Source organism: Psammomys obesus, unplaced genomic scaffold (genome assembly GCF_907164565.1).
Source record: "Psammomys obesus unplaced genomic scaffold, mPsaObe1.curated_primary_1811, whole genome shotgun sequence".
In the NCBI taxonomy this organism is placed as follows: domain Eukaryota; kingdom Metazoa; phylum Chordata; class Mammalia; order Rodentia; family Muridae; genus Psammomys; species Psammomys obesus.
In genome coordinates this window covers 3,655,384-3,668,823 of record NW_026585691.1, presented here as the reverse complement: position 1 = coordinate 3,668,823, position 13,440 = coordinate 3,655,384, and the positions used below count along the sequence as shown (strand labels likewise).

General features: G+C 43.5%; 1 protein-coding gene across 1 annotated transcript; it reads right to left on the bottom strand.

The window, feature by feature from the left end:
* Positions 1-1,609: 1,609 nt before the first annotated feature.
* Positions 1,610-12,681, bottom strand: Ciao2a (cytosolic iron-sulfur assembly component 2A). The gene is made up of 5 exons (XM_055596619.1): positions 12,370-12,681; positions 7,541-7,705; positions 6,102-6,151; positions 2,922-2,967; positions 1,610-2,268 (listed from the first exon to the last, which is right to left on the bottom strand). Exons 1-5 carry the CDS (start codon positions 12,494-12,496, stop codon positions 2,171-2,173), a joined length of 486 nt encoding a protein of 161 aa, XP_055452594.1. The 5' UTR covers positions 12,497-12,681; the 3' UTR covers positions 1,610-2,170.
* Between the last annotated feature and the right edge of the window lie 759 nt (positions 12,682-13,440).

The window sequence follows — 13,440 nt, the reverse complement described above, 5'->3', positions numbered from 1 at the left end:
AGCTTTGGGTCCAGAGAGACGACTCAGCGGCTGAGAACACTTGTTGCTCTCGCAGAACCCACGATTCAATTCCCAACAACCACATGGCAGCTCACAATCATCTGTCACTCCAGTTTCTGGGGATCTGATGCCCTTTTCTGGCCTCCACAGGCACAAGGCACACATGGTATAGAGACACATATGCAGGCAAAACAGATACACATTTAAAATAAAAATAAAAAAATTTTTAGAGTAGCTCTAAATTTCCAAGGCAGGAGTTGGACCCCAGTCTCTATCCTCATTCCACTTTGTCCCTCAGGCCTGCCACAGGCACGGATGTCCTGAGTCTCTCAGCCGCAGACAGCACACCTCCAAACTGAGTTAACTTCCTAAAATTTCCCTCGACAGAATGCCAAGGGTCACATCCCTAGCCTTCTGCCAAAATGGGGTTGGCACCAGTACTCTGTGACTTAGTGTTTCATGTTAAAGTAGCTCCCCCCAAAAAAAAAACTTACTGAAATAAACGAACATTTAGTCTCTTGCACAACCATTCCAGGTCAGAAATGGGACAGTTCTGCTTCAGTGTCTGAAACTGTGGTCCACCTGCCACAGTGACCGAGGATGGAAGACAGCTTCCACAGTGATTCACTCAAGTTGCAAATTGGTGCAAGGTGATTGCAGGAGGCCTTGGGGTCTCCTCTACCTGGGAAAATCTCCACAGGTGTTGAGCGTTCTCAGGCTATGGAGGCCAGATGCTGGCAGAGAGAGCGAATCCAAAAGACCAAGGCAGAAGCACCAATGCCCACTCCAACCTGTACCCAGAAGTCACACCCTGTCCCTCTGCCATTCTGAACCGGGTTTGCCCACCAGTTTGGACTCAATATAGAAGACACTGTACAAGAGCACAAGTGGCAGATAATGAGGAATGTTAAGGCCTGTTGCAAACTGCCTACCACACTCTTCTGCACTTCAGATGAATGCCTTTCCTCATATCCAGTTGAACCAAGAGCAAAAAAAGAACAGAACATCTAGACTGATTCATTAAAAACAAAACAAACAATAACCTTTGGCACAACCACTTCATTGCACTTTTTTTAAGTGGGGGAGTAGTGTGACCTCGCAAAGCACAACACTTGCACTGTGCTGTATCCTCAGCCCTTCCTTGGGAGACTTCTTTAGAACTGTGAGTCTGACGCCGGAGGGACACATCAGGGGTTAAGAGCATCCACCTGCACTGCTCTTCCAGAGAACCTGGGTTCAATCCCAGCACCCACATGGCAGCCAACAACTATCCGTAACTCCAGTTCCAGGGGATTTGATCCCTTCTTCTAAACTCCTCAGACAGCAGGTAAGCATGTGGTGTGAACACAGACATGCATTCTGGGAAAACAATCATACACACAAAATAAGCTCAACTATTTAAAATTGTGTATGTCACCCGACACTCTCCACATACGTTCCTCAGCTCCACATGGGCCCAGGGTTCTCTAAAAAGGAAGGCAGGGTCTTTTCATTTTTAAACTTCACTCTACATAATAATCAGTGAACACAGCTCTAACACAGAAGTGATCTGTTAGAGGTTCACATTTACATTAGAATTGACAATTCAGTAGGAACCTAAGGTGAGCCATTGTAAGAATCACCTGTCGTATTTATTTTAGAATGATAATTGAAATCAAATACATTTGGGCACAGTAGATATTTGACATGAAAAGCAGTTGTATCAGAATGGTCATCAGAAAAATAGTAACATTTTACACAAATGAACTAGAAAATATTTTTCTGTCTGATCACTTGAGTTAGAAATCCTGAGAATGTTACTAACTGAACAATTAAGTTCTACCTCATAACTGAAATCTGCTTAGAAAGAATTCCTTTTAAAAAAATGCTCTGAGGGCCAGGCAGTGGTGGCTCGTGCCTTTAATCCCAGCACTCTGAAGCAGAGGCAGGTGGATCTCTCTGAGCTGGAGGCCAGCCTGGTCTCTAGAGTGAGTTCCAGGATAGCCAGGGCTACTCAGAGAAACCCTGTCTCAAAAAAAACAAAAAAACAAAAACAAAAATGGAACAAAACAGAACAAAAAAAGGTCTGATGTACAAATCACCTACATATTCAACATGAGTCCTCTACATTTTACAAAGGATTTAAACAAATAAATTGAATCCTTATAGGCCTCTGGCTCTTGAGATGGTATCAGTCAGGCTCAAGGACGCACTGTTCCACAATTTCCCGTAGGTTGGGGTTCTCCATTGCAGCTGCCACTCGCTCTTTGTCATTTATCTGCTTGTTGACTGCAAAACACGTGGACAAAAGTTAACAGAACTGTGTCAACAGAGACCTCAGACAGCATTTGTGCAGCCTGCTCAAACGAAGAATTTAACTCCCTGAGACCTTCAGCTAGTAGACCTTCAGCAGGCGGTTGAAGATTGTTCTCTTATGTGTGCACACACAGGTATGTGCACTGCTCACAAGTGCTTATGGAGATCTGGAGAGGGCACTGGGTCCCTAGGGCTGAAGCTCTAAGCGACTGTGAGCTACACTGGTGGTCTTCTCTCTGCTGACTGGGAATCCTAAGCGTACGGTCACCCCCAACTCCCATCCTAGCACATTAACTCAAACAGACAACCCCTCCCTGACAAGAGTCCCGGATGGCGACTTGTCAGACTCCCAGTTCCAACTCAGCACATAGCTAAGGGGCTGTCAGTACAGAGCCAAGCCTTCAGAGCTGGACACGTTTACAGATCTTTATGTAGCCTAAGGCCAGAGCCAGTTAATATTCATAGGCTCCAGCGTACTGGACCCAGTGAAATGAATGTCTGGGCTTCCCCACCTGTGAAGGAAGAATATAACTGATGCTGTCCCCTCTTTCTTTTCAGGGCACCCCAATAGATAACCTAGTACCCCAAGATAAAAAAAATATTAGCTGTAGCTGTTTTTCACTTACTGTCTTCTTCTGTAGAGTGAGTTCCTTCAGAAATGTAGATTTCCAACTGGAGAGAAGAGAGGCAGAAGGAAAACATCAGGTGAGGGGCATGCAGGACAGACCCAGGATGGAGGGTAAAGCCCAAACCCTGTTCCTAACATCAGGGCCTGACAGGATGGAGCCAATGGTAGCATTTCCACTAACTGACCTGCAATGGGCATGCCCCTGGATTTCTGTATGAATACACAGATCTCACTGTGATCTTAGCCCTACCTCACCCTATCCCCAAATCTGTATATAATCCACTCTCTGTTTCATCTTTCAGGGGCACCATATCAACAACCCAGTGCACCGTTATTCTTTCTCCTTTACATACACAAACTCTTACATTTTTCTTTTATGCATAATTTATAAACATACACACAAAGTTACTGTTTCACAAAATTGAGACAAATATGGGTTTTTCATCCTCCTTTTCCTCTGCTATCTTGCTAAATTTATTCCCAAGTATAATACCAGTAAAGCCATTTCATCTAGCCTTGCTAGCCTGACAAATTAGTCAACCCTAAGCACAAGAGCTTTTGATACAACCACAAGACTGTTGAAAATCCTGTGGCTGAGGCAAGCCTGTGCAGAAGGAAGCACAGATCCGCCACAGAGATCAACGCTTTCCAGTGGAAAACGCTTAAAACCTATTACAGCTAATAGAGATCTTAGAACCATCTAGTTCAGTCTCTCTCTCTCTCTGGCTTTTGTTGTTGTTTGTTTGCTTGTTCATTTGTTTGTTTGGAAACAGGGTTTCTCTGTGTAGCCCTGGCTGTCCTGGAACTAACTTTGTAGACCAGGTTGGCCTCGAATTCAGAGATCCAAGTGCTGGGATTAAAGGTTTGCACTACCAGACCCAGGTCAATTTGGTCTCTTTTAAAAACATATAACATGAGCTTCTGAGACGGCTCAGTATGTAGATGTGCTTGCCATACAATCCTGATGACCTGAATACAATGCTTGGAACCCACATGGACAGTGAGAACCAAGTTGTCCCCTGACCTCCACACATGTGCCATGGCACACACACACCCTCACTCACACACACACACAATTAAAAAGACCACCATCCAGATTCCCCCAGTGGCACAAAACTCTTACTTATTGAACCCAGGAATAAAAAAGAAAATCAAAATTTTAACTTTGGTTAAAAATTACACATGACTCATTATTCTGAAACAGCCAAAGGCTGGGCAGAGTGGCAGATGCCTTGTAATCCCAGCATTTAGGAGGCAGCAGCAGATGGATCCCTGTGAATTTGAGGCCAACCTGGTTAACACAGTGAGTTCCAGGACAGCCAGAACTATACAGTGAGATCCTGTTCCACAAACAAAAACAAAACAAAAGGCTAACAAACAGAGGTGAAGAGTCAAGCTTTTACCCCCATTCCTATGAGAATTATTAATATACCTCAGTATAACCAAATAGTTAATGAGGCAACTATCATCAATAACAGGACAAAGCAAAACTACAGCCTCTTCATGACATGTAATGAACACATAATTGTTTTCTTGCCAAAAATGAATAACAGTCTAATCATGAAATCCTGAAACCCCCAATTGAGAAAGAACCTATAAAATGTCTATACGCTTCAAAAGTGTCACAATTGCCAGTTGTGCTGGTGGGTACTTATAAATCCTGGCACTTGTGAAGCTGAGGCAGGAGAACAGCCATGAGTTCAAGGTTAGCCTGGGCTACATAATGAGATCCTGTCTCAACAACAGCAAATCAAAATCATGAAAGATAGAGAATAAGGAACTACTCCTGCCTGAATGAACTCCAGACTAACTACTGAGAACCTGAGGGGAAGGGCAGTAATGGGAGGGTAGACTACCATTAAGGGTATTATTGGACTGCAGACATAATTATATAATAATTATATATACTTTTTAAAGATTTATTTGTTTTATTTTTTTAAATAATTTATTTTATTTTATGTGCATCAGTGTGAAGGTGTCTGATTCCTTGGAACTGGAGTTACAGACAGTTGGGAGCTGCCATGTGGGTTCTGGGAATTGAACCCGTGTCCTTTGGAAGAGCAGTCAGAGCTCTTAACCACTGAGCCACCTCTCCAGCCCCTATTTGTTTTATTTTTGTGTATGAATGTTTTGCCTACACGTATGTATGTATACCATGTGCCAATGGAAGGCAAAAGAAGAAAAGAACTGAAGTTACAGATGTTTGTGAGCCACCATGTGGTTGCTAGGAACTGAACTCAGGTCCCCTGGAAGAGCAACCAGTGCTCTTAACTACTGGGTCATCTCCTGAGCCCCAAAACAATACTTTTAACAAAAATTAGAAACAACTCAAATGTTTAAAAACTGATAAGAAAGTAAAATAAAACAAGGTCTCTCTATATAATGGAGTATTATACGACAATACAAAAGAATAAAACACATAATTTAAAACATAAACACTGAAAACACACTACGTCAAAGAACCCACACACTGTGTAACTTCATTAAAGTGAAGACAGGAAATAGATGGTTGTTCTAATACAGAGAGGGGGACAGAGTAAGAGTAGAATGACTGCTAATAAGTATAGGCTTGCTCCTTCCTTCCTTCCTTCCTTCCTTCCTTCCTTCCTTCCTTCCTTCCTTCCTTCCCTCCCTCCCTCCCTCCCTCCCTCCCTCCCTCCCTCCCTCCCTCCCTTCCTTCCCATTTCTGATACAGGATCTGGCTATGTAGCCCATCCCATCTCAACCTCCCAAGTGGTGGCATCACATTTATATATTACCACACTTGACTGGATCTTTTGCAAGTGATGCAAATGTTTTAAAAATGACTCGGAGAAGGCCGCAGAATCCTGTAGAAGTCATCAGAAACCACTAAGCTGTCCACTTCAGGTGGCTTACATGATGTGTGAATTCTATCTTAACAGGCGTCATAAAAGACAACCTGGACTAGGGATGTGCTCAGTGGCAGGGCAGTGGCCTGGCTTGTGTGAGGCTCTGGGTTCAAAACAGTAACAAGAGCTGGGCAGTAGTAACACACGCCTATAATTCTAACACTCAGGAGGGCAGGAGAATCTCTGTGAGTTCGAGGCCAGCCTGGTCTACAAAGCAAGTCCAGGACAGACAAGGCTACAAAGAGAAACTCTGTTTCGTGGGGGGTGGGGGGTGGAAAAACAATTATATATAAAACAAGCTTTCTTACCTTGTGTTTGAATGGCAGGCACCGCTGAAGTTTTACTCTCAAGCACAATCCTATGATAGGAGAGAAAAAAAATCTTCCATTACCTTCTTACTAGTTCTAAAAAAGCATAAAGCTTAGACTGCATCCACATACTATATGACAGCTGAAAAGAGCCCTGCTCATGAGTTTGGTACCATAAGGAACTTTAGAAGAGTTTCACTGTCCCCCAGAAAACCCAGGGAGCTGGGTCCATCCTATACATGGTGAACCCAGGTCACATTGTAACCTGCGCAAGATGGCTGGAGATAACACAGCAGAGTCAGGACTGACTGGAGCAGAGGACCACAAGGCTAGGCCTTTTCTGCTATGCCGATTGGTACTCAAGCATAATAAATTAATTCATTAGGATTTATTAAATACCACTGGTAAGCCAAGATATACAAAAATTAAAAACCAACTATATTTAAGACCATTTTAACAGTCATCAAGATGGCTTAGCAAGTAAAGGCAATTGCTGATAAAGTGGAGACTTGAGTTTGATCCCCAGAACCCACAGAGAGGTGAATGGAGGACTGACTCCTGCAAGTTGTCTTTTGACCTATACACATGTGTCATGGCATAAGCATACCCATGCATATACACACATAAATATTAGAAAATTAGGGGTAGGAGAGTTCAGTGGTTAAGGGCACTTGCTTTCTGAAGACCCAGGCAGTTGTCGGCACCCACATGATGGCTCACAGCCATCTGTAACTCCAGTCTTAGGGAATCGGATACCCTCTTCTGAGCTCCTCAGGCACCAGATGTGACCATGTGCTCATACATACATGGAGCAAACACATTCACAGACATAAAGAAAAATAAAAAATGAAGTTTCTAAACAATATATTAGTAAATTAAAAAAAATCATACATGGGCATGGCTGATGCATACCTTTAATCCCAACACTTGAAAGGCAGAGGCAGGCAGATCCCTAAGTTTGAGGCCAGCCTGGTCTATAGTACATAGTGGGTTCGAGGACAACCAGGGTTTCATAGTAAGTCTCTCTCTCTCTCTCTCACACACACACACACACACACAAAGAAAAAAAGGAAAGGAACTATAATTCATATGCATGGGACCGGGGAGAAGGCTCAGGGTTAAGAGCACTGGCCAGTCTTTAGAGGCCCTGGGTTAGACCCAGCACTAACACGAGCAGCTTGCTACTGTCTAAAATTCCCGTCCAGAGGACCCTCTTCTGGCTTCTGTCGGCACTGCATGCACATGGTGCACAGACATACGTGCAAACACCCATATAAAAATTTAAAAAGAATTCATGTGCACACCCACACTTACCAATAAAAAACAGAATTCACATGCACCCCCCACACACAGACACAGACCTGCCCCGCCTCACATGCACTTTTACACACACACACACACACACACACACACACACACACACACACACTCTCTCTTACCAATAAGAGTTGCCAGAGAGCAATGAGGTACTGTTGGCGTGAACTTGATAATAACCAAATAGTCTTCTTCATTTATTTCTTGAACCTCTACACAACTCTCTGTTACCACTTCAAGTTCTTCTAAAGTATTGGGTTTTTCAGGGTCCCGAATAGTTCGAATCAAATCTAGAGGCATAAGAGACAAGGCATTAAATTAAAATATAAATATCCTAAGTGAAGATGAGTCCTCTCATCTCAACTGAAGCTCTATTTTCAAAGATTTATTTTGATTTTATGTGTGTGTTTTGCTTCTAGGTATGTCTGTGCCTGCAGTGCCCACAGAAGCCAGAAGAGGGCTCAGACCCTCTGGAATGGCAGTTACAGATGGCTGAGTTGTCGTGTGGTTGCCTGGAACTGAACCCAGGTTCTCTGCCAGAACAGCCAGTGTTGAGCCATCTCTCATGCCCTGACCACCTGACCCCAACTTTCTTTTAAACAAATATTTCAGCAATTCCCAAGTTTCTGGCAGAAATTTCCACTACTAGTTTCCTTTGAGACAATAATTTTCCTGGATAATTATTAGACCATATCTTTTGTTTTGTTTTGTTTTTTGGTTTTCCAAAACAAGGTTTCTCTGTGTAGCTTTGGCTGTCCTGGACTCACTTTGTAGAGCAGGCTGGCCTGAAACTCACAGAGATCCGCCTGCCTCTGCCTCCCAGAGTGCTGGGATTATAGCTCCACTCATACCCAATTCTTAATTCAAAGCCAAGGGGAATATAAATGGGGAAAACATTAAGGGAGCACCAGAGGAATTTTGGCTAGACAGAAGGTGGAATTAAGCTTTTGAAAATGAGCAGCCTTTCAATATTTCACACTTAAACTGAAGGAAAGAACCACTAGGTGTTTCCTTAGCTTGTTGCTGGTGAAGGAAAGTTAAAAAAAAAAAAAAAAAAAGGCGGAGCCCAAAACCAGGGTCTTTCACAACTAGAGCAGTGAACTGAAAAGGACAGTGCTGTACTGTCACGGGCTAACGGCTAACTTACACCAGCTAACTTACACCAGCTGCAGGACCCAGAACCAAACAGCAGAGCTAGAGACAGCCACTGAAAAGCTAGGCCTAAAATCAGCCCATGAAAACAGGAACAGGGATGGGACATGCAACTAAGCGGGTTCAGAGGAATGGACTTTGCATCTGGAAGTCAAGACAGAGAAAATAGGGAGATGACTCAGATTTTAAGCTCAGTTATTTAGGAAAATAGTATTAAGATTAAAAAAAGGGGGGGGGGTCCTAGAGGCCGGCTAGGGAAGGAGACCTGAGTTTTCCCACACAGTGGAAAGACTAACAGCAAGTTAGTTCAACTTCATATGTATTGATTCTGGAGGTGCTTCAGGCACAAGCCAATGAAATGTTCCAGCAAATGTTAAACTACTCCATAAGTGCACACAAGTCTAGAGTGGTTGTTGAACTCATGAAATCTATCCGGAATGAGAAGCACTTGGCTGGTTATTGTAGTTACTGGGAGTGCTTTGAAACAAAAATGCTGTCTGGGCCCTACCCTAAGGAATTCTGATTTAAGTGGTTTAAAGCATGGTCTGAACAGCTCGAGTTTTTTTTAATTCCTCAGATTATTTTCCTAAAATTTCATTGTGTTTGTTATTGCTTTTGTGTTTGGATATTTTGCCTACAGGTATACTTGTGCACCAGGTGCATGCCATCTGAAATTGGCTTCAGATCCTCTGGAAGTTAGGACAGTTGTGAGGTACCAAGTGGGTGCTGGGAATCCAACAGCGGTCCTCTGCAAAAGCAACAAGTGCTCTTAACTGTTGAACTATTTCTCCTGCCCTCTCAGGTCATTCTTATATGCAGCCTAGTTTGAGACTCCTTGGCGTAAAGTTGGCCGTGGTGGCACATGCCTATAATCCTGGCACTCTGGAGGTTGAAACAGGAGGATCTTCAATTCTAGGCCATTCTAGGCTACACACTGAGACCCTGTCTCAAAAAAAAAAAAAAAGACAAAAATGGAAAAGTAAAGAAGAATAGAGAAGGGAAAAGAGAAGTGTTTAACAACATCATATGCTACAGGAAAATTTGAATTTAAGGCCATCCTGGGCTACATAGTGAGACTCTCAAAAAGAAAAAAGGACCAGAATGAAAAGCAAAAAGAATCAGAAAAGGAAAGACAGAGGTAGTTAACATAAGAGGAAAACTCAGGTTAAAATGTTCTTTGATTTGTTGGTCACCAAGTCACTTTAAGAAAGCAGTCTGGTAGAAAAGTGAAGTACAAAGGGGGAAGCCAACAGAACAGAAAACACATTCCTAAGGCCTTGGTTGGAGGGGGCGGGGCAGAAGCTTTATACAGAAGCTACGTGACAAAGATTAGGGACATTCGAGTATGTTTTAGTTCAAAGGTAAGGAACAATGAAAGGAGGTCAGAACTATGAAGGGAGACTGGAAAAGCAAAGCAAGAGAGAAGAGAATTAATGTTGGACCTTGCACTGGCAGTGGCAAGGACAAGAGTTCATCTTACCTCGAGCCTACAGAAAATAAATAAATAAATAAGTGGAGACTGATAAAGACAAAGTGAAGACTGGAGAAAAGCAGGATGACCCCCCACCTGCCACCTCACACTCCCCCATCATAAAAGGAGCTATAAAAACAAATCAATCAAACTTTCCCTCCCCAGGCTAGCTTTTGGCCTTGCCAATAAAATAGAAAATGAATTTGGAAATACAGACAGGAAAGATTTTCTTTTACTTAGCAGGCTATTATGGGATTTGGGAAAGCAGGTTTTCCTTCTCCTATCCTTAACTTTCCCTTCTAAGCTTAATTTGTAAATGCTGTATTATATTCTTTGAATACTACTAAATCCTAAAATTAAACCTTACCCCTTATTAAACATCTCCAGCTTTCTAGTGATGTGACAAGTTTGGTTTCTTTAAAAAGATATCAAGCTTGTTCTCACACCACACTCCCATGCTCCCTTTACCCCCAACCAAAAGTTTTGGTTGCTCCGTACTGACACTAACATCTGCTCTTCCAGAGAACCTAAACTGAGGTCTTAGCATCCACAATTGGCAGGACACAAACTCCTGTAACTCCAGCTTCAGGGAGATCCAACCCTTTTGGCCTCCATGGATACACACACACAAACTTTTTTTTAAAAAACTTAATATTTAAAAGGAAGATTCTTTCATTTATATTTAAAAGTTTCAGGGTGGGGGCAGGGTGCCGAGATGACTCCGAAGGTAAAGAGGCCTGCCACCAAAGAGGCTTAACCTCCTGGGTTCCATGTTGGAAGGAGAAAACTGACTCTTGCAAGTTGTTCCCTGACTTCCATATTTTCACTGTGACGTGAATTTGTATGTGCAAACACACACAAAGTAAATAAACACAATAAAAGTCCATTAAAACTTCAGTATTCAATTCCAATCTACTATCTAAAGAGACACACCCACCTGCAATCACTGACTCTCGGGTACCTCCTTCTGGACTGCTAATCCCCTATATATCTTCTCACCTCCATATTTCACTCCAGTTTCTTTAGCTTATACAACCTCTGACATATCCAGGTCCATATCCTCAAAGCCCAACTCAAGTAAGGAACATCTTTCCTGATGTTTCTGGTCTCTGTTTCCTCTGAATGTTGCTATCTCCTACTTAAACTTATGACCTCCTATTTGTATACACTATTTTTGCATATGTTGGTGTCACAAAATATAAACTCGAGGACTAGAATCATCTCTCCAGCAGAATTGTATCTCCAATGCCCTGAAGTCTCCAAATTACATCGAGGTAATAGTAGGATAGGAATGTTTTGTGGAGATAGCACACTAGTAATTATCTTCTGCCTGGGGTTAAGTCAGTCGTGCCTCTACCAACAGATAAGGAAGCCTGATCAGCTCCCCGGGTCATTCCACCCTTAGAATCATTCTTCCTGGTCCATAATCCTTACCCAAATTGTATCTGTATGACCATATCTCTTAGTGCGACAACTAGGCCTTTCGGTTTCAAAACTAAGGCTAGCGGTGGAGCACGCCTAGCTTATATGAGACCCTGGATTTTCTCCCTAAACCAGACACGTAATATTACAAATATTACAAATCGTCGATGGAGGGCAGAGAGGGACAGGGGTGGGAGGGTCAACGGTGGAGGAGGAAAGTACATCTGGATGAACAGGCAGTACATCTGGAATCACAAGTTTGGTTTTCTCTGTTCCTTACTGCCAATATGATTTCCAGGTACCCACTCCCCTCACCCCACTCCCTCATCTACACATGAAGGCAGTCCCTCGAAGTGGAGAGTTTATCTGACAGAACACACACACACTAGCTTGACTGTGTCAGAAAACTGTAAAATTGAAGCCTCACTCTGAGATACCTGTCCCCACCTCTTCACTTCCTATTGACTCTGTAACAGAAGAAAGTGGCTGTGACCTTGGGCCAGTCCCCAACTCGGCCATTACCCAACAGTGGCCTCAATTATGGCGGAAGGAGCGCGTGTCCAGTAGCTAAAGAAGTAAAGACCCTCGAGTAGCGCAATCTTAGGCCAACTTTGCTAGTTGACCACTGTAGGCCTACACGTCATGACCTAGTCCCTACAGTGGTGAGCAGTCCAGGGGAATGAAGTGTTTTTTAGTTCCAGGCTCAATTTCGGACCAGGTCTAGGCATTACCCGGGTCCTAGAATGACCGACATGCTGTGTGACTTAGGACCCGGAAGAACACGCGTCCTACTAGGTCTGGCAAAACCCCCAAGTGTCCACTCCAACCCAAAGGTGGGGCCCTCCTCCACCCCTCTCAAAGCCGCCTCTGCAAATAATGCCAAATGCTGCTCTGGGAAAAGTTAATTACCATAAACTTCTAGCGCTTTCTCTTCCATGATCCGGGGCTGCCGGGCAGCTCCCTGCTCAGAAAAGCCTGAGAGCCATAGGACTCTGCTCAGCGTCCAGGAGAGCAGTCCAGACACACGCTCCATCATCACGTTCCGCCATCCCTGGCGACTGTCCTAACCGAGCCACCGTCTTTCCGCAGCCGGCCTCAGGAGCTATCAACTTCAAAGGCTTCAAATAAACTAAGACATGTGTAAAGGTTTAGAGGAGCGGAGAGTAGGCGGGACTCAAAAACAGTAACGCGAAGGACCTAGGGAAATTAACTGCAGAAACTACATGTCCCAGCATACTTTGCTCGGTTTCGAAGAGACAGGGGAAAAAACCACTCTTGCGGCCCGTTACGTGCATTGCATGCTGGGACAGTCTGAGGAGGAGGTAGTCCAGTGACGGCGAAATGCATTCTGGGACTTGCAGTCTCAGTCAGAGGACCATGTAACGGACTGTTAGGCGTCACCGAGTGCCCTACTCAGCTCCTAGGAGGAACTAAAGATGAATCCTAGAGAGGTAGGGGAAAGGAGATCAAGGTTATTAATGTTGGAGGGAATTCTAGAACGGAGACTATCTAGAACGGACAGCTATTTCACAAAGGAAGCCGCTTTCCAATAAAATCTTACTTCCTGATCATGCCGGAAGTGGATTTCCTTTGCGGTTAAAAGGCATATTTTGGGAGACCAGTGTTGACAGGGATGGCGAAGGGACAAGAAACACTTGGTTTTCTTGTCTCCTAGAGACTTAGTCCAGCTTAACTTCCCTCTACGGGGATTTTTTTGTATTAACCATCGCCTAACTTACAGAGAGAGAACTTTTTCTGTGTTCACTGTGTGTAATGATTTTATAACAGAGATCACGATCCTAAAAAAGCACTTCTTAAGCTTTCTTGTGTTCTGGGCTATGGTGTTCATGGCTATGGTGGATGCCAGTTACAGGGCTGATTGTGTTTCCAGCCTCAAATATTTATTAGACACTTAATTTGCCATACAGCGTGTATATGCAGGAATAAAAATTACAAGCTAAGACACTCTCTCGACGCTCC

What these genes read in the sequence shown, in the direction of transcription:
- Ciao2a (XM_055596619.1), bottom strand. Translation starts at nt 12,496, where the DNA reads ATGATGGAGCGTGTGTCTGGACTGCTCTCCTGGACGCTGAGCAGAGTC. An exon ending in GAAAGCGCTAGAAGTTTATG is followed by an intron (nt 7,706 to 12,369) that starts GTAATTAACTTT and finishes TTATGCCTCTAG; the next exon opens with ATTTGATTCGAACTATTCGG. An exon ending in GCCTGCCATTCAAACACAAG is followed by an intron (nt 2,968 to 6,101) that starts GTAAGAAAGCTT and finishes TCTTCTCTCCAG; the next exon opens with TTGGAAATCTACATTTCTGA.